The 19576-nt window shown below is 36.2% G+C and overlaps 1 protein-coding gene across 2 annotated transcripts; it reads left to right on the top strand.

Moving 5' to 3' along the window:
- The first annotated feature begins 1464 nt into the window (after positions 1–1464).
- Positions 1465–18335, top strand: LOC117678570 (putative protein-lysine deacylase ABHD14B). 2 transcript variants are annotated; one of them, XM_087887725.1, is made up of 6 exons: positions 1465–1527; positions 5912–6172; positions 7027–7094; positions 12427–12648; positions 15228–15469; positions 16534–18335. In XM_087887725.1, exons 2-6 carry the CDS (start codon positions 5925–5927, stop codon positions 16714–16716), a joined length of 963 nt encoding a protein of 320 aa, XP_087743851.1. In that variant the 5' UTR covers positions 1465–1527; positions 5912–5924; the 3' UTR covers positions 16717–18335. The 2 variants fall into 2 exon arrangements, with proteins under 2 accessions (XP_087743851.1, XP_034295721.1); XM_034439830.2 differs by lacking the exons at positions 1465–1527; positions 5912–6172; positions 7027–7094 and adding an exon at positions 10658–10841.
- The last annotated feature ends 1241 nt before the right edge of the window (positions 18336–19576 follow it).

Here is a 19576-nt window from a genome sequence, read left to right as displayed (position 1 = left end):
TTTGTTCAAAAAGCATAGTGTGCTATTCACACATATACACACACACACAGAGCAATGGCTTAAATCATTATTATTATTATTATTATTATTAATTTAATTTGTATACCGCCCTTCTCCCAGAAGGGACTCAGGGCGGTGAACAGCCAAAATTAAAAAACATACAAATGCAAAAGTTAAGACAATTAAAAAGAATCATGGCTTTTAAATGACAGTAGCAGTTTTCATGCAACACACAAAGCCAAAAGCAAATCATATTCAGCATGTTGTATTGCAAAATTATTCACACCAGGAAAATGAATGTGCAGATGGTGAATATTGGCTCCTTATGATGTATTTAGGCTGTTTTTCCACTTCCGCTCAGTCTATGTATGGCTGTTTTTTCACATTTGTTTACAGAAACCAGATTGCAGCTACAAAATTAACATGATCACTAGAAGCAGCGAAGAGGTCCACAAAACTGGGTAGTTTAGTACTTGGCTGCACTACAGTGGGTTTATTTGGTTTTAGTTTAGTGAAGGTAGAATAGGGTATGGAAATACAGATCTAACCAATTGTGATTTATTTAAGACACAATAATGGCTCAGTGTGATAAGCAAATTCAGCCTATTTGTAAATAGATACAGAGACACAAAATACTATTAGTACAGTTTGAACCTTTTCTAATCCAGGCCAGTTTTGTGCCGTAGATACTCAGAGAAATGGGAAGAGACGATGTTTGTTTCTATTTTGTTCAGATGCTTAGCAGGTGTTGATGTTATTTTCAAATGTTGATGTATAGTAAGGAATAGTATTCCCCAAGGAAAACCTTGAACAATTTTAATGAGCTATTGCAATGGAAAAAAAGGAGCTGCTCTTAGTATAGTTCTTTTTCCCCCTGGAATTTTCTTAGTCATCAGATCAGAGCCTTGGGCAGAGCTTTGCTACCTAAGAATGCATGACTTGGTTACTGAAAATGTTGCTTCTATGCTTGTTGGGAGAAAAAAAGCATAGATTACCTAATAGTAAAAATAAATAGATTATCAGTAATTTCTGCTATTACCCTGATCTATTTTTCTAAATGAAACCTGCCCTGAACACCAGTATATGACTGACTAAAAATTTTATGCAGTAGAAATTGCCCAACCAAGTGCTGCTTCTTTTTTTTCTTCCTCTAAGAAGAAACACAAGATTGCCTTTTTCTCCTTCACTTAAAAAAAACACATAATTCTTACAAAAACTCAGACATTTGCACTTTTATTCAATCCCTTGCAACTTGTGCTTTGCACCGTGCAAGAAGGAAGGACTAGCAATACAAGCTGTTCTTCAAACATAGCTGAAAAAACACAGAGTGGGGTCAAAATGGCGCCAAGTTTGGATATCTGTTTGTATGTGTTGCTAGTTTGGTTATCCTGGTTAGGCCCATATATAAGAGACTGTAGGCTTTCTTGTAATAGTAATATTTATTTCTTTTCTTCCTCAGGAACACAATTAGACAGGAACTAATCTGGGAGGAGCAAGAACTTATATACAGAGAAGGCGGGGCTAATGGTAAGTACTAACCAATGGTAAGTGACACAATGACATCACACAATGACATATAAACAAGCACACATATTTACAGATATCAGGTTAGGTATTTTCATCTGTAACAAATCCCCCTCTAAAATACCTAACTAATGGTGGGTTATTAAGATTATATATGCACATCAAGTTTGGAAGTCAAATACATATGTTGTTTGGTTGGCAATGGCTTAGTGAGGATATCAGCAATTTGTTCACTAGTATTGCAATGGATAGCTTTAATAAATCCTATACTTGACAGTTGTCTTACATGTTTATATTTTATATCGATATGTCGAGATCGTTGACCTATTGCTTCGGAAGCTGATATATCAATTGCTGCCTTATTGTCCTCATTGATAATAATTGGATAAACAGGTTCATCCCACACATTGGTTAACAAGTCATCGAACCAAGTTAGATTGTTGACCGCTTTGGATAAACAAACATATTCGGCTTCCGCTGTGGAAGTGGCAATTAAATTCTGTTTGCCTGTGTACCAGTGCACCGCACAGCCATTTATAAGAAAAACATATCCAGAAGTACTTTTTCTGGTTTTTGAATCAGTAGCCCAATCAGCATCAGCGTAGCAGGTCAAAGTTGGTTTTTCAGAAATGAATGGTTCTAAGAATAAGCACATATCAATGCTAGACTTTAGATATTTTAGAATCCTCTTAATTCCTTCCCAGTGGTATGAGTTAGGATTGCTTACATGTCTTGACAACAAATTTACAGCAAGGGTGATATCAGGCCTGGTCCAATTAGATATGTATAATAAGGACCCAATAATTGATCGATATAACGTGTTATCCTTGAATGGTTCGTACTCATTATACACATTCCTATAAAAATCAGTTGACATAGGAGTATCACAAATTTTTGAATTAATTAAATTACATTTTTGTATGAGTTCCATAATCTTGTCTTTCTGAGATAATTTGAACCCCTTATCTGTTTTGTCAATTTGGACTCCTAGATACTTATTTACCTTTCCTAATATTTTTAAGTTGAAATTTTTGCCTAGTTGTTCAGCGAAATTATCACATTTAATTTTGTCGTGTCCAAAATACAATATATCATCAACATAAATCAAAACATATTCAATAGAATCATTATTTTTTTTTGTGAAAAAACAAAAATCAGATGAAGTAGCTACAAAACCCATATTTTTAAGTATCTTTGATAAGCACTCATACCACCGCTTACCGGACTGTTTTAGTCCATAAAGGCTCTTGTTTAATAGCCAAATTTCTCCCTTTTTTGTATCCTTTCCTGGGGGTGCTTTCACATAAATTTCTTTATCTAGATCAGCGTGCAGATAGGCTGTCTGCACGTCAAATTGATATACTTCCAGATTTAAGATAGAAGCTAACACTAGTGCTGTTTTCACGCTTTCTGATCTAACGGTTGGGGAATAAGTGTCTTCATAGTCATCCGGAAATCTTTGGGCAAAGCCTTGAGCCACCAACCTGGCTTTGTATAGGAATTTACCATCCTCTAGCTCCTTGATTTTATAGATCCACCTAGTGCCAATAGGGGATTTCTCAGTGGGCAGGTCTGTTGGTGTATATACATTTAGTTCTCTCAAACTGTCCATCTCTTTTTTCATTGCTTCCTCCCACTTACTTTTTTCTTCTAGGGGTAGCTTAAGTATGTCATCATATGTGTTAGGAGTCAGGTGTTTAGCTTGGATAGACAGTACGTAATCATCTAATCTTTTAGGAATTATGCCCCTATTGGATCTAATGGGCCTATTCTGGGGATGTTCATCGCTATGCATATACTTAGCTTCTTTTTCGGTTAATTGATCTACTTTCAAAGTGGGGTGTCCTTTTTTCCATTCATCATTAACTATTACTGGGCATTTGATTCTGTTAGTAGATGTGGATTTGGGGTTCGTATCTGATGTGTGATGTTTTGCGTGCGTGTGTGTAATATTTTTTGATTCTGGGTAAATTTCATTGAGATGTAATTTTGACCAGTTCATGTGTTCATGAAACACGGCAGATCTGGATACAATGAAGTGATTATTTTTATCAATGAAGCGATATCCCTTGGTTCCTGATTCGTACCCCATAAATATCAGTCTTTTGGATACTTTCTCTCCTTTGCGTCTTAACTGTGAGGGCACATATACATCAGCAGATACACCAAATACGTGTAAATGCCCAATTTTTGGTTTCCTTCCATACATGAGTTCGTATGGGGTCTTATTGATTGTACTGGACCATAAGCGATTTATAGTGTAATTGGAATAATTAAGGGCTTCAGCCCAGAATGACTGGTTTAAACCAGCATCATCTAACACACATTTAACCATGGTTTGTAGCAAACCATTCTTCCTTTCAGAGACTCCATTTTGGAATGGGGAAAATGGACAAGATTTAAAGTGCAATATTCCTTGTGATTTTAGCCAAATTGAAAATTCGTTGGATAGGAATTCCGACCCCCTGTCAGTCATTATTTGTTTGATTTTGGTATTGTATTGTGTTTCTACCATTTTAAAGAACTCCTTAAATTTTTTTGAAAACCTCACTTTTGTGGTTAAGGGTGTATACAAAACCAAATCTACTATAGTCATCGACTATGGTCAGGAAGTATCTTTTTTTGTATTTAATTGAAGGTTTTAATGGGCCTACTACATCCATATGAATTAGTTGAAAGGTTGATTGTGTGGTGCGGGTGGCTTTTTTGGGTTTTGGCTTGTTTTTAATTTTGGAAGAATTGCATACAGAGCATTCTAAGTAATTTTTACAGTTCTTTATTTTTAAATCTTCGGAACACTCTAACATTTTTCGTATGACTGGAAAGCTCGCGTGTCCTAGCTTTCTGTGGAGTAAGTGACTACAATTATCGTGAATAGGTTTTCCATTGTTTAAATTTTCAGACATATTAGTATCAGTGTTTGATGCATTCTTATCATTATTTTCATCATGGCTATCTGAATTTGGTTTTTTGTTTCTTAATTGATAGTTTGCATAGACTAGTTCGTTATCTTGTGGCAGTAGGTATGTTAGTCCATCATTTGTAAATAGTTTACCTATGTTTCTGTTGTTCTTAGTCATGAATACCTTTCCACCTCTGAAAGTGGTTTCTATTGCATTGTCTAAGCTTAACTTTAGGGTTGCCAATATGTTATTTGGAATTTCGGGCACAAATAGTACCCCCTCTATTTTTCCTATACCTTTTATATGCGTGTCTCCTATTCCTCTCACTAGGACTCTATTTTGGTTTGCTACTTTAATATAATATTTCTTTTCAGTGAAGTTACTTAATATTTCTCTATTATGAGTTGTATGGCATGTGGCTCCTGAATCTATGAGCCAGGTGTTGAGTGAATCAGATATCAAAGTGTTATTATTTCTTATTCCATATAGTGATCCTTTCTTATTTTCTCTAGGGTTATTTCTGTATGTTTGTCTTTCTCTAGAGTGTGGTGATTCTCTTCTCTTATACCTGTAATCTGGGGAGGTTCTGTCTAAAAAGTGTATTCTTCTATCCTTGTGTTTATATGAGTCACTGTATCCTATATTCTTGGGACAGTCTCTACTCTGATGTCTTTCAGATCCACATGTGAGACATTCATGTGGGTATCTGTCTCTGGCCCTGAAATCAGTCCTTCTTTGATTTCTACCTTCTCTTTGTTGTGTATATCGCTCTCTTCTAAGTCTATCTTCAGTAATAAGCTTATTGGTAAGGTTTTCTAAAGTAATTTGCTCTATACTTAGGTTATCTATTAGTGTAATGTAGTTATCCCAGCTGTGATCTAGTGAGTTAATTATAATGTTTTTCATGGTGTTGTCAGAAATGGTTTCTCCCCTTTGAATAAGGTCTGCTCTTACAGCGTTTAAATTCAAGATATGCTCACTCATGGATGTATCATGTTTTAGTTTGGCAGAATAGAATTCCCTAGAGATTTTTGTGGTAGTGGCTACATTTTTGCTATAGAACAGTCTGAATAATTTTTGATATACTTCAAATACAGTTAAATTATGCTCTATACTGGGGAGTATACTTGGGGAAATAGAAACAATTAACATATAGTATGCTTTGTGGTGGAGGCAGTCTATTTCATAGGTCCAAGGCTTATTTGGTGGGTTATCAATAAAAAATAAAACATTTTCTTTCATATATACAATCTGTAAACACTGATCCCATTCCATTAAGTTGCTTCCATCTAATTTCAATTTTATAAAGTCTGGAGGTATTGTCCCTGAGTGTAGTGAGGTGTTATTCATGTTTAGTAGCTGTCCATGATTTAAGACCTTAGCATACTCACAATAAGGCCTGGGTATGGTAGATGTATGTCTGTATTTACTTATCTCTATGTTGCGCTGACTTGTATTTATGTTTCCTTCTTCTTTCTTTGCAGGCTCGTTCTGGGCATGCTCAGTCCTCATTTTTCTCCAGCAGTCGATGAGGGAGGTTCCTGTGTCTGCAGCTCCTGGGGTGAAGTCCCAGACGGCCTTCTGTTGCTCTGCTTTGTTTCCGGAGGGCCTCTGGTGACTGAAGAATGCCTGGGGTGCTGCTCTGCTCATCGGGGAGTCTTCTCTGAGGTCGTCAGTAAGTGGAGCTTGAGGCGGGCCGCCATTGCCAATGGAGCCGGGTTGTTCAGGGAGCTGCTCTTCAGTAGGTAAGTATGATTGCCAGCTTGTCTTTCTTCGGGTGGCTAGGCCTTTCTTTAGACAGTCTATTTCTTTTTGGCCTTTGGTAGATGGTAGTTTAGAAATTTCTATTTCATTTTCTGGTTGTTTGTTTGGTATTGTTAGTTTAGTCCCGAGTGCTGCAGTTAGCACCTGTATAGCATTGTCTATTTCTACTTCAGTAGGTTGAGCTTTGTTTTGTTTAAATAATTGTTTTTTATTTGTTTTTGGACTCGGGTAATCATCTTCTTGGTAGGTTTTGTTTTTTATTTCGTAGTTTGAGGTTTGGAATTCTTTTAGTAATTGGTCAGGCATTTTAGAGGTATTAGGTGGGTAAGATGGCTGCCATGAAAAAGGCGGGAAGCTGTCGCCATCTTTGGTGTCATTTTTGAAGTCAGGGGTTGAATTTCTTACCTTGCAGTTTTCTTGTTTGTTATTTTCGTTATCTGCTGCTGTTCCGTGGTCGTTTATTATGCTGCGGATTTTCACAAGCAGATTTGATTCAGCTGTAGTTGTTTCTATTAATTCTAGTATTTTTCTTTTTACCTCATCTTCTTTGTTTGGTGTTAGCAGTTCATTTTCTTGTAATTGTGTTTGTTTCTTAATATTTTCAAGTGGTGTATATTTGTCAGGAGTTAGTTGAGCTGCCATTCTTTTCGTTATGTATCTGGTGGCAGGTCTTCTTTTGTCGTTATGTGAGTCTTGCATCTTTATGTTCGGTTGGGCCTACCAAACCATCCTCTTGCTACCAATTTGTTGCTAGTTTGGTTATCCTGGTTAGGCCCATATATAAGAGACTGTAGGCTTTCTTGTAATAGTAATATTTATTTCTTTTCTTCCTCAGGAACACAATTAGACAGGAACTAATCTGGGAGGAGCAAGAACTTATATACAGAGAAGGCGGGGCTAATGGTAAGTACTAACCAATGGTAAGTGACACAATGACATCACACAATGACATATAAACAAGCACACATATTTACAGATATCAGGTTAGGTATTTTCATCTGTAACAGTATGTATTTATAAATTAAGCCACATGAACTGAGTTAGGTCGAATAAAGAGATTAACTAGTGCAGTGTTTGTCAACCTTATCAACTTTGAGACGTGTGGAGCAAAGCCTGCACTGACTACAGGAAAGTTCATGCCTCAGTGCCACATACATGGTTCTATGAGTGCTTCATACTATACATAGTCAACAGGACATTAAGGACCTACTTGCTGCAGCTGCCAGAAAAACCAACATAGTCCTAAACTGCATTAACAAAGGGATTGAATCAAGATCACATGAAGTGTTACTACCATTTTATAATGATAAGACCACACTTGGAATATTGCATCCAGTTTTGGTCACCATAATATATTTAAAAGATGTTGAGTCTCCAGAAAGAGTGCAGAGAGAAGCAACAAAGTTTATTAGGGGACTGGAAGCTAAAACATGTGAAGAACAGTTGCGGGAACTGGGTATGTGTAGTTTAATGAAAAGAAGGACAAGGGGTGACATGATAGCAGTGTTCCAATATCTAAGGGAGTTAGATTTTCTTGAGCTATGATGGTATTCAATTAGGATACATAAAAGTTCTGAAAATGGCATAAAGGTGCATCCAAACTGGCAGATTTTCTTCCTCTGAACTAAGATAAGCCATCTGCTTTGTCAGCTACCCTTCTGAACCAAATGGATAATTTTATTACTGTATTACTTTTCATTTCTAACCTTAAGCTACAAGTGTTAATACTCTTTACAGTAAAATAAAATTTTCCTATTTCCTAATGTAGACCTAATTCAAAATATTCAAACTGTATCAACACAGATTCATCCTTGCTGCCTGAATGATCAAAAGGTCAGATGAACTCATTTTGTAGTCATTAGCTATAACTGGAAGCTGGAGTATTCTTCCAAAATAGTTGGTTTCTGGAGCATTCAAAAATTAATGTTTCAAGCTTTCTGTCTAGATTTCAGTTATTCATCCCATTTAAAATCTTTTATTTTATGTACACTGAGAGCATATGCATATCCTTGTGTGTCCAATTACACTTGGTCAATAAAAATTCTATTCTATTCTATTCTATTCTATTCTATTCTATTCTAGGTCTCTGGATTTAAATAGCAGTTCACTCAACACATCAAAACTAAATATTAATCTGCAAGTAAAAAGTAATTTTACTATCATACATTGTATTAAGTTTGCTTTGTTTAATTTTCATTGCTTCAATAATTTATGCACCACACATCACACTTAGCCAAATAAGCCATAGCATCAATTAATGCAAAGTGTGAACCCTCTCTACTTATCCATCAAGGCCAAAAATTTATATTTCAATTGTTAGTTGTTCTCCAAGATATCAAGCAAAAAAGTCTGTATTTATTTATTATGAATTACAGTATTGGATAAAATTCTTTGAATTAACTGTGTTTGGAACCAACATACTCAGATGTTACTTACAAGATTGTTTGATATGTATGGCAGAGGATCTAGAAGAACACCAGATTTTATTTGCTAAAATAGAGATGGAGATTGATTTGAATGCAGATGAGGAGTTTAAAAAATGTTGAATTATAAAAGTGATATGGAAAAAAGATGATGTGGATCTGAAAACAGATTTTAAAATGCCAGAGTATGATATGGAAATAATGCCAAAATGGATTTACAAATGAAATCAGTTGATGTCTTAATAATTAAAGAGGACATACAAATAATAAATTGGAAGAGTGATTTAGAAAGCTTTCTTATTTTGGATTTATAAAAGAAATGTGGAATCAAGGAAACTCTTTCTGAAACGAAAGGCAAAGAGGAGTTGCTCAAGCTGTTCTTGGAAGGAGACAAAGAAAAAATGATAACAAATTAATTTGTGAGTTACCACTTAATGGGACTAAAGATTAAGCTTTTTAAAATAACAAGAATATTTATAAAATGAATCTGCTTGATCAGGGTTAAAATATATATGTTGTGGTCTCGTAGCTGTTAATGGAATTTCTTGTGGACTAAGATTAAATGATAAGGCTTTAAAGATTTACTAATAAGTGGGGAGAGATTTCTTCTGTTTTATTTCTTAGAGAAAGTGCTAGGTTTTGATTATAAATTGATTTTTTTGATTAAGATTAAATTATGTTAGTATTTCTGATCTTAATATGCTATTAGGATGAAATGGTGTGTTTTTGTAATGACTATTGATAAGGGATAAGATATGGGATAAAAAGGGTTTTTTAAATTGAAATATTAGAGAAGCTGTTATGTTACCCAAATTGTTTAATCTTGTCTGAGGGCAGGAATCATTTTTATGTATCTTCTTTTTCTTTTTTGTTTTCTACCTTCTTTCACTTTTCTTTTTATATTTTTATTAGTTTGTATTCATTTTTTTATCTTTGTATTTGTAAGTATTAATACCATTATTCTAAAAAAAGAAAAGAAAAGAAAAGAAAAGAATGAGGGAGGGAAGGAGGAAGAAGGGAAGGGAGGGAGGGAGGAAGCAAGGAAGGTTTATTTATTTATTTATTTATTTATTTATTGGTTCAATTTATATGCTGCTCTTTTCCAGAGACTCAGGGCAGCTTACAGTGCGTTAAGCAATAGCCTTCATACTTTTGTATATACCTGCTTAGTAGGGCTTTTGCCCCCCCCCCAAGCGGTGTTCTTTTTTATACAAAGTCAGCTTATTGCCCCCACAATCCGGCTCATTTTACCTACCTTGGAAGGATGGAAGGCTGAGTCAACCTTGAGCCTGGTGAGATTTGAACTTGCAGTAATTGCAGGCAGCTGGTGTTACTTAACAGTACTTTAGTCTGCTGCACCACCAAGGCAGGGAGGAAGGCAGGCAGGCAGGCAGGCAGGCAGGCAGGCAGGCAGGATTGATTTCTGATGCTCCTTGCCATCTTTCCTCAAGAAATTTGGAAGTTGCTCCTGCTGTTCCCATTGGTTTTCTTTGTCCAGCTGTGGTCATTCTGTGTCTCTATTTAGGTAAGGAAATATCTCTAAAATGATGATTGAACATGGCATGGGTTGTTAAGCATTACTTTATAATTTTTAAAAATTGTAATATTAATTTGAATTTGAGCTTCTTAAAAAAATGACTTAACCCTGCCTTAGTCATAAAGCCAGCTGAGTGACTTGAGCCAGTCACATTCTCTCAGTCCTAAGAATGAGGCAGTGGCAAACTACTTCCCAAAACTCTTGCCAAGAAAACTGCACAGACTTGTCCAAGCACTTGTCAGGGTCAAAAATTAACTTGAAGGCGTGCACACACACACACACACACACAAACATACAAAACCATACACACAAATGTTTCTGTTTATTCCTTGTTAGGAATAAACATTGGAAGATATTGGAAAATAATATAAATACTATATTTACATAGTAAGTGATAATATTAGAACCACTTATCTGCAAATTTTACTGAATTATTGTAGAAATAAAAGTATGGTATTCTGTTCATGACCACTAGATGTCCCTAGTGTTTGTTTGAACTTTTGCTTAGAAAATGTTGCAACTTTCACAGTATTATTACCCTTTTCCCCTCTTTCGTCAAACTTCCTCTAATACCTTTGGACCCGGAAGTTCTGGCGAGTGCTAAATCTTTCAGTGATCGGTTTGCATGCCTCTTGCAAGTTAGCCTGTTCTCAAAACTTCATCGTTTTGATTAATTAAGGCAATAACTTGGTAAGTTTTACAGAACCTCATTTGTTGGTTTTTTCCCCTCGATCTTGACAATGGCTCACTGCATATATTGTGGTTGCATTGAGAAAAATTATCATTTTGTCTAGTTTACTTTATTTTGGACTCCCTATTACACTGCACTTTACATAGGAAAACCACAGGAAAAAACCCAGGCAGGTATGACTAATTTAAAAAGTTACTGTCTGATGAAGAGTGATTTGGTTCTTGAATCTTTCCATATTACTTTCTTAAAAGACATAAAAAAAGATCAACAAAACCCAAAATGTCTGGGAATCCTGTCCCACTAAATGCAAGTTTCAAGCAAACATCTTTATTTCTAATTATTTATTATTTGTTTATCCCAGTTTTAAGATTGCCTAATTCCTCAGTGACTCTGAACAGCTTACAGATAAGAGGAAAATACAGATAAAAGGAAAGTACAGATAAGAGGGAAAATACTGTATGTTAAAGGAATACATAGATGACCAGAAGAGCTAAAGTTAGCTAAATGTAGTCCCATCCTGAGATTGCTTGTATGAAAATTTATTTGCCAGCTGGGAAATGGACATTTCTTGTAGTTCTGTCTCTTTGAGAGGTTTTACGGGAATTTAACAAGTTAATAAAATATATATTGTGGTACTGGAAAAAATGCAGTTCTTAAATATTTTTATATCTTAATTACATCCCTTAAATATTTTTATATCTTAATTACATCCCATTGTTTATAGCATTAGTGTCCATTCTGACCACTTTAGCCATTTACCGGTGACAAGAATCCTGTAGTTGTTCAGTCTATAGACAATATACATAACACAACCCACAATCCAGTCATTATCACGGCATCCAGGAGCCCTATCCTCCACTTATTTTTTCCATCTAGGTTTCTTGTATTCTACAAACAGAAAAGTATTGGCAAAGCTGTGTGATACTTTTTGCCTACTGCTCACTGGCTAGTCAGGCAAAAGTGGTTGTGTCTTGGACATTGCAGCCAGACAGTTGTAAGGACATGTTTTATTCAGTTTTGTGTCAGAGTGCCTTCTTGTTGGTTGCACTGGCATCCATCTTGTTTCATTCTCGGGCTCAAATCTGAGCAGTACTTCACACTTGACTGGATTTTCAGAATTACATAACAGCTCAGCAGGTAAGAACAGATTTGAATTAAATCCTCCTCCTGTATTAAGTAGGTCAGTAGTTCACATGACATGCAATGTATAAATTATCTAGAGCAGACCCAACTCTATTTTTATAGCAATTTTAAAAATAGAATTACAGAGAAAACTACATACAAAACATTTTTTGAAAACTAGAAATATACATAGATCTAACAATTTAATTACTGGTTATAATATCAAACAGATGAAAAAAATAAAAAAATATAAGTATCAGACCAGCGAAGGGGGGGAGGCTCTTAAAAATGAACATACCAAATCAGTTAAGTATGTCATGTATATATTTAATAACAAAAATTAATCTATTCTTGCAGCATATTATAAAATCAGTGCCAAAGGGAATCATATTGAATCTTTTTTTCTGCCTGCTTTTAAAATTTTGCTACATTTCTCCTTGTTTGATACTCATGTCTTCCTAGGACATCTCAAAGTGATGGCTGCCATACAGGTGACAGAGGAAACCATTGTAGTGGGTGGGCAGACTCTGTTCTCCCGCCAGGCTAAACCTACACAACAGGCTCCTCGCCTTTCCCTCCTGTTGCTCCATGGCATTCGTTTTTCATCAGAGACGTGGCTCAACCTGCAGACTTTGTCTAAGTTGGCAGAAGCTGGATACCATGCTGTAGCTATTGATCTGCCAGGTGAGCTTGACACTTAGTGGGCAGTGGAGATTTGGGCAAAAAAAAGCCAGGTGTATACAATTTGCTATTTAAGAAGACTGTCACTTTTGCTTCTGTCTCACCAGAAGCAAAAATAAGGCAGAATATATAAAATCTGATTCCAACAAATTGTGATTAAAATGAGGCTTTGGTATTATGTGATACAATACCAGAGTAAAAGAATTATTCTTTCTCAGACTAATTATTATGTTAATATGATAAATTATGCTTATTATGCTTATTTTTAAATAAATACACGTGTGTCTTCTCAAGTTTTCGCGGGTGTGTGTATGTAAAAAGTTAAAATCTCAGGTGTTTTCCTGCGTCATTAAAAGTCTGTTAGTTAAAATGCTTAAAATCTTAACATCCTGGCTAAAATCCCAGCTCAAAATCCTCTAAAATTCTAACAAAACACTTTGTAAGGTCTTTTAAAACTTTGGCTAAAATCCTAACCAACACTTTTAAAGGTTTTTTTTGGCAACGTTTCAACAAGCTCTCTAATTTGTCATCATTGGGCCCCTACTTTCAGTTTAGAAGCTGTGGGTATGCTGCGAGGTCGAAGTTGTCGCTTTTCTCTGTTCTCTGCTGCTGACATATGCTGGTTAGCCTGCAACTCTGTGTCCTGATTGGAGGGCAGCCGTTTTTTCTCCTGCTTCATTATCATAGTTGCAGCCTGACTGCGTGTTAAAGGCCCAGCTTTCTCTGGTTCTCTATTACTAACTGTCAACTGCAAAGAGGGAAGGATTCTGGTAGGCATCACAACACCACTGGTTGCCTGTTGAGATCTCAGCCTATCTTCTGGCTCGGTTCTCTCCCTTTCCCTATTGCTAGCTATCATCTGCAAAGAGGGAAGGATTCTGGCAGGCATTACAACACCACTGGTTGCTTGTTGGGATCTCTGCCTATCTTCTGATGTTAAGACTCGAGTTTCCCTCAGTGCAGGTCTCCAAATACTTGATAACCTAGAAGCGTCATCTCGTCTATTCATATTCTGCGACCTGTTTTCAATTTCGATAGCCTCCCTAATTATTCTCTTATTAAGTTCCTCTTTCACCACTGTTCTAGTATTGTTGAAGTCGATATTATGTCCGGTGGCCTTCATGTGTTGTACCAAAGAAGAAGTTCGTTCTTCCTTTTTCACTGCATTTTTGTGTTTTTCTAAACGCACACTTATTCGTCTATTCATCGAACAGAGAAAAGTGACAACCCCGACCTCGCAGCATACCCACAGCTTCTAAACTGAAAGTAGGGGCCCGATGATGACAAGTTAAGAGAGCTTGTCGAAACATTGCCAAAAAAAACCTTTAAAGTGTTGGTTAGGAGTTCAAACATCAACAAATTGATTGTTTTAGGCTAATTCTGGTCTCACTGTCGTGGTATTCAACTTCGTAAGTTAATTTCCATCTTTACGGTGGTCTTATACACACAATAAGCATCCTCATTTCTTGGTGTACTAATTTTGGGTGTCCTCTTATGTTTTTTTTTCTTAACATTTTTTAAAATTATGAAATCAGGGACTATCTTCCTTTTATGCTATATTGGTTACCTTATAATAAATATTTAAAGATTGTATAAATGTGTGGGAATGTAGATTTATATAATCAGTAATAACAGTTTGCAATAGTGGTGAATATCTGTAGCTCAGGTGTAGGATGAGGTTGATATAAAAATAGTAATTGGGACCAGCAATTTGGCTGATGCACAACATAGTCACTTAAGCCCAAATCAATTGATTGTGATGCGTTTACCACCTTATTTTGCCTTTGGTTTTTAAGCAAAGTGATTGCCACTTAAGCAAAAAATAATGCCACTTAAGATTTCATTTCTGCATTCTCTATTAATTACTTGTCACAAGTATGAATGGTGATCATGTAACTGCAGGATACTGAGACAGTTGTAAATGCAAGGATTGGTTGCAAAGTTTTTTTAGTGCTGTCATTACTTCAATTGGTTGCTGCATAAGGCAATCAGTAAGCAAGGACCACAAGCAAAGACAATTGGTGAAAGTATAATATATGGAAGGACTAAGTTGTTTTCTCTTCTGCCTTGGAAAATCTAGTGGGCCAATCCACATAGAAACAAAGCATGGTCCTTGTATCTTCCAGTGCAGGAACACATACCTTCACAAAGCCAAGACTTGCAATAGGATGGTGTAGTGAAATATAACCAGAGGGTTCTAGAACAGGATTATGGAGATGCTTCCCATCTGAGTCTACCTAGCTACAGTTCTCTATCTCGCTGAAAAGAATAGACAAAAATATCTTACTGAATGATTTACCACAATTTTGATGGTATACTATTGGGGGCTTCAAGTGTCACAAAAATGAAACTTGAGGATTACATGCAGGCCATGAATCCCATCTACCCCATTTATAATTTAAGTGCTTATATATGGCTCAATCCTCAAACAACCCCTTCGAGAATTCCTAGCCAAAAGGGCAGTTGTCTCTCTGAGCTGGGAATGCTAGGAGTTGTAGTTACCGTCCAACTGAGGATCCTTGGTGGAGGGATACATATACAGAATATGTATGATGCAGGATGTCTTGTTTCTTGTGATCCAGGATTTGGCCGCTCTAAAGATGCTGTTGCTCCAGCTCCTGTTGGAGAGCCAGCACCAGGGAGTTTCTTGAAGGATGTCTTGGAAGCCCTGAAATTCAACCAAGCAGTGGTGATCAGTCCATCTCTCAGTGGCATGTATTCACTCCCATTCCTTTTTCAGCACAATCACCTTCTCAAGGCCTACATCCCAGTGGCTCCAATCTGCACAGAGAAGTTCCCTCGCACCCAATATGCCAGTGTCAAGGTATGCTCATCTAAAGAAGAATGGAATTCTGGAGCAGGTCTTCTCTGGTACAAGACATAATTAGAAGGGCTGAGTTATCTCAGTTATGCAACTGGCATTTCACAACTATGTGAGGAAAATGTGAATGGAAGTGGATTTACAGATTTACTGTAAACCTTGCAGGAGTTCATCAGCTGTCCATTAGGGGGCAATGCACACTGCCTTACCCTCAAATACAATACTAATATGGTAAAACAGACCTATATTCAATCTGGAGAATATTTATAACTTTGTGAAGATATACCAAGAAAATGGGCAATACCATTCTAAAAGAATACTTAGATGAGTTCCGGGAATTCTCTCTGGGTTCAGTTTCATTTTATGCATGTTTTATTGCATTAGCTGAATAAGTTCCATGTTCACATCAACAGTAAGAATCTGGTACACTTAAAATGAATTGTAGTTTTGAATGTAGAAGAATTACAACAATCACTGCGATAAATTTCTGTGAACATTCACTAACCTTTATCATGCCTCTTGTGAGCGTAGAGCATTTAATATGACCCCTATCCAGATTGCTCCCTTTTTGGGATTTTAGCCTTTTCTAATATTAATCTCTAGCATGTACCTTTGCGCTTGCAAATATGATCTGCACATTTTTTTAGCTAGGGTGATGGTGGGTTTTTGTTAATAACGGGAATTCCCTGTAGTCCTGCTGAAAATATCTGCTGCAGTTACTCTGTTTTGCAAATGTAGGTTTGTTTTTGCTGAAGATTTGCATTTCTATCACCACTAGGAAAGGATCATCCTCTTGCTAATACTGATTGGATGTATTTATAGCCTGAAAACTGGGCTAAGAGCATGCCATTATAAAACTCAGAGAGCAAGTACAAATTAGCTACATGGTTAATGTAGCCACATAAATTGAACAGCAATACGGGAAGTTTTTTTTTTTTCCTGGAAGAGAGCATCTCTGTCTCTATTTTTCATCTGAACTAATTTTTCATTATTAGGATCTAAGACAGGCAAGAATGTTCATTCGTTGATTGAACCAGGCTTGATTTTTTTTTCTCTCCTGCATACAGACACCAGCTCTCATTGTATACGGGGATCAAGATGTCCAACTGGGTGAAGTGAGCCTGAACAACTTGAAGAATTTACCTAATCACAAGATAATGATGATGAAAGGGGCAGGCCATGCCTGTTATCTTGACAAGCCAGATGAGTGGCACCAGAGGCTGCTGGATTTCCTGAAGAACATAGAGTAAACAGCAAATCAGTCAGCACTGGCCTAGCCAGCCCATAATCAATGAGGACCTAACCAGTTTTTCTAGCATACACATGTAAGGAGCTGGGATTTCTTTCTGCAGTTCTGTTAGTAACCTGAGTGGGGCACAGATTGTTTATGGACTGTCTAACCATGATAGACTTAAAACTATTAGAAAGTGTTACATCCAGAATACATTCATATATTCATGATTCATTAATTGCATAATTAAGATGACCAAGTACGATTTTTCTTGCTTGGGTCATGAGATATTTGAAGTCAAATTTACATAAAATAATCATTCATAGAAATGTATTAGGATCTGTACATGGATATGTTAGGAGTTGGTCCTCAGTATCATGAGCTTTACTGCCAAGATTTTAATCATGAACAATTTTTTTCTCAAAGCTGATTGAGTGCTGGCTGAGATAGATGTAATAAAGGTAAGGCAATGGCTGGGTTTAAGTATCTTATAAACATATGATTTAATTTTTTTGACTTAGCACACCAAAGAATCTATCCATTATAACATATCATCATGTATGACACTGGAGTGGCGATTAAAATTAAAATCCTGGTTTGTTAGCATCAGACAAAGTTATTATGGCTGATTTACTATATGAAAACCAAAATGTCAAAATATATTTTTTTAACCCATAGATTCTTCTATAAGCTAACTTTCATTGACTGCTATTTCTTTGTCCTTGTTATCTTTGTTAGCAGGACACTTTTTGTTTTGATGACTGGACATAGCATTCTCCAATTTGATATACTATATGTATGTTGGGTTTTAATTTCCATAATTTTCAGCAGGCTTGGAAACCATGCATGGGAATTGTGCTAGTCAGAATGTATGTCAGTTGGTGTCCATTACATCTGGATATCGAGTAGCAGGTTTAAAGAAAGCTGTACTGCAATTTATGCTATTTGACCCACACATATTTTTGCATCTGGATTAGCTTCTTTGGGATGGAAGAACTGCATATAGTTTTCTTTTATCAGAGCCCATAATGGCATTAGAGACTTTGTGAAGTGCACTTGTATTGGGGCAGAATGTATGTTGGCACCATCCTCTGAATTTAATGAATGTTATATTGGGGGATAAATTCTTACTTCCTCCTCCTGTTTTTCAAAGAAAATTGACAAGGTCTATACATATGTTACATGATACCTCCACTCTTGGAAGCCTGATTTCTTCAAGAATGTACAAGTATTCGTAGTGATAAACTTGTCTTCCACAGATAGTGTGTTCATTTTTCTTGGGCAGATATTTTTAAAGTTTTTTAAAAAGGTTAAAGGGGCTATTTAATTAGAGCTGTGCTTGACCATAGCTGTAGAACTAGCAGGATTCCCTGGATAGCACCTGCATAGTCAGTATAAGGAGAAACTGATCACACTTTTTGAACAAGAGAGTGTGAGCATCCTGTTGCACTTTCATACTTGTTCCTTTGCTCCCGAAATATAATCAAAGGGAATGCAGACTTCTGAGAATAAGATTGGAGCAGGAAAATTAATAATAGTTGTACAGGTGCTGCCTAGATTTCAGGTGAGTTCCTGCTGTACCAGTTTTGATTATCAAAATGGATTCATTTGTAATTAAATAAAACTGATTTATATCTATTTTATAGTTATTCTTTTTTTAAAGAAATCTAAATAACACTGTACTTCTGTAAATTATATTTGGAGTAGATTTACAACAAAGGTGTGAAAAACTGCTAATAATATTTGGTCTGTGTGGAACTGGTTTTAGTATTACTTGATAACCATACTATTTTACTTTTTTCAAAACTAAATTAAATATGGCCTATAAGAGTATAAATCAAAGATGGATTCCACATACATTAACAGATATCAACATCATAAATAAAAGTTTAATCCATCATTTGGACAAAACATTCTGGAAAGTAGCATTGCCTTCTTAAAAGATCAGAAAAGTCTCAGCAGCCATGCTACTAAATTCAAGACAGGATAGTCCAATTGTGAGCGAAAGAGGCTCTTAGCCTAAGAAGCTGAGCATCTGCCAAATCTTAACTAGATGGTCTTCAAAACTGAAATTAGTCTCAGATAGTATAGATCTAAAATTCTAGAAAAGGACAAGAACTGTTTCTATTGGGGTGGGGTGGGGGAATTTGTGGTGTAGCAAGTGAGAATAATTAGAAGACTGAGAAGTCCCTGTTGTTTTACTCTATCACAGGGCTTTTATCAGGTCAAAACTTCAGCAGAACAATGGGAAATCATACTGTAAAAGAGAATGAATCTGTAGCCCTCTTGATCTGATTGGTTTATACTTTTCATATTCCTCAATCACTGGTACGAAGGGCTAATGGGAGCTGAATATTTGGAGTGCCATCAGAAACAGATGGAACTGTTTTATACAATACCAGATTATCTAACCAGGATTTGGATCTTCTCTGTGTAGAACAAAAACATAGAACATAATATTTGGGATTAAAAAGCCACAACTGCCTTTTGAGTGTACTGAATGCAAAATGCAGATGCTTTTGGAGCAAAAAAAAAAAAAAAAAACCACTTGCATTTCTTTTAAATTTGATTAAAATCAAATTAAATATGTTAGCATAAATACTCCTCATGTAACAGACAACATTTACCTTCATTTATTAAATTACAACCTAGTGACAATTTGGGGATGGACTTCAGGAATCACCTGCAAGACTTTCTAAACAAACACCCACCCTCAGATTCTGCATCAGCAAGGTAGGCCATGTGCCCTGCCTAAATTGAGGCTAACATCCCTCCACTGTCCTTTCCCTCACTGCATACACAGTCCATCTTAGTACAATATGAAAGAAAATGCCAGCTCAGCCCTAGTATAAAACCACAAGTAGATTCCTTTAAACTCC

This window comes from Pantherophis guttatus, chromosome 2 (assembly GCF_059756535.1).
Source record: "Pantherophis guttatus breed Tessera chromosome 2, ASM5975653v1, whole genome shotgun sequence".
NCBI lineage: Eukaryota > Metazoa > Chordata > Lepidosauria > Squamata > Colubridae > Pantherophis > Pantherophis guttatus.
The sequence above is the reverse complement of the archived record's forward strand: the minus strand, read 5'-3'. Positions and strand labels throughout refer to the sequence as shown.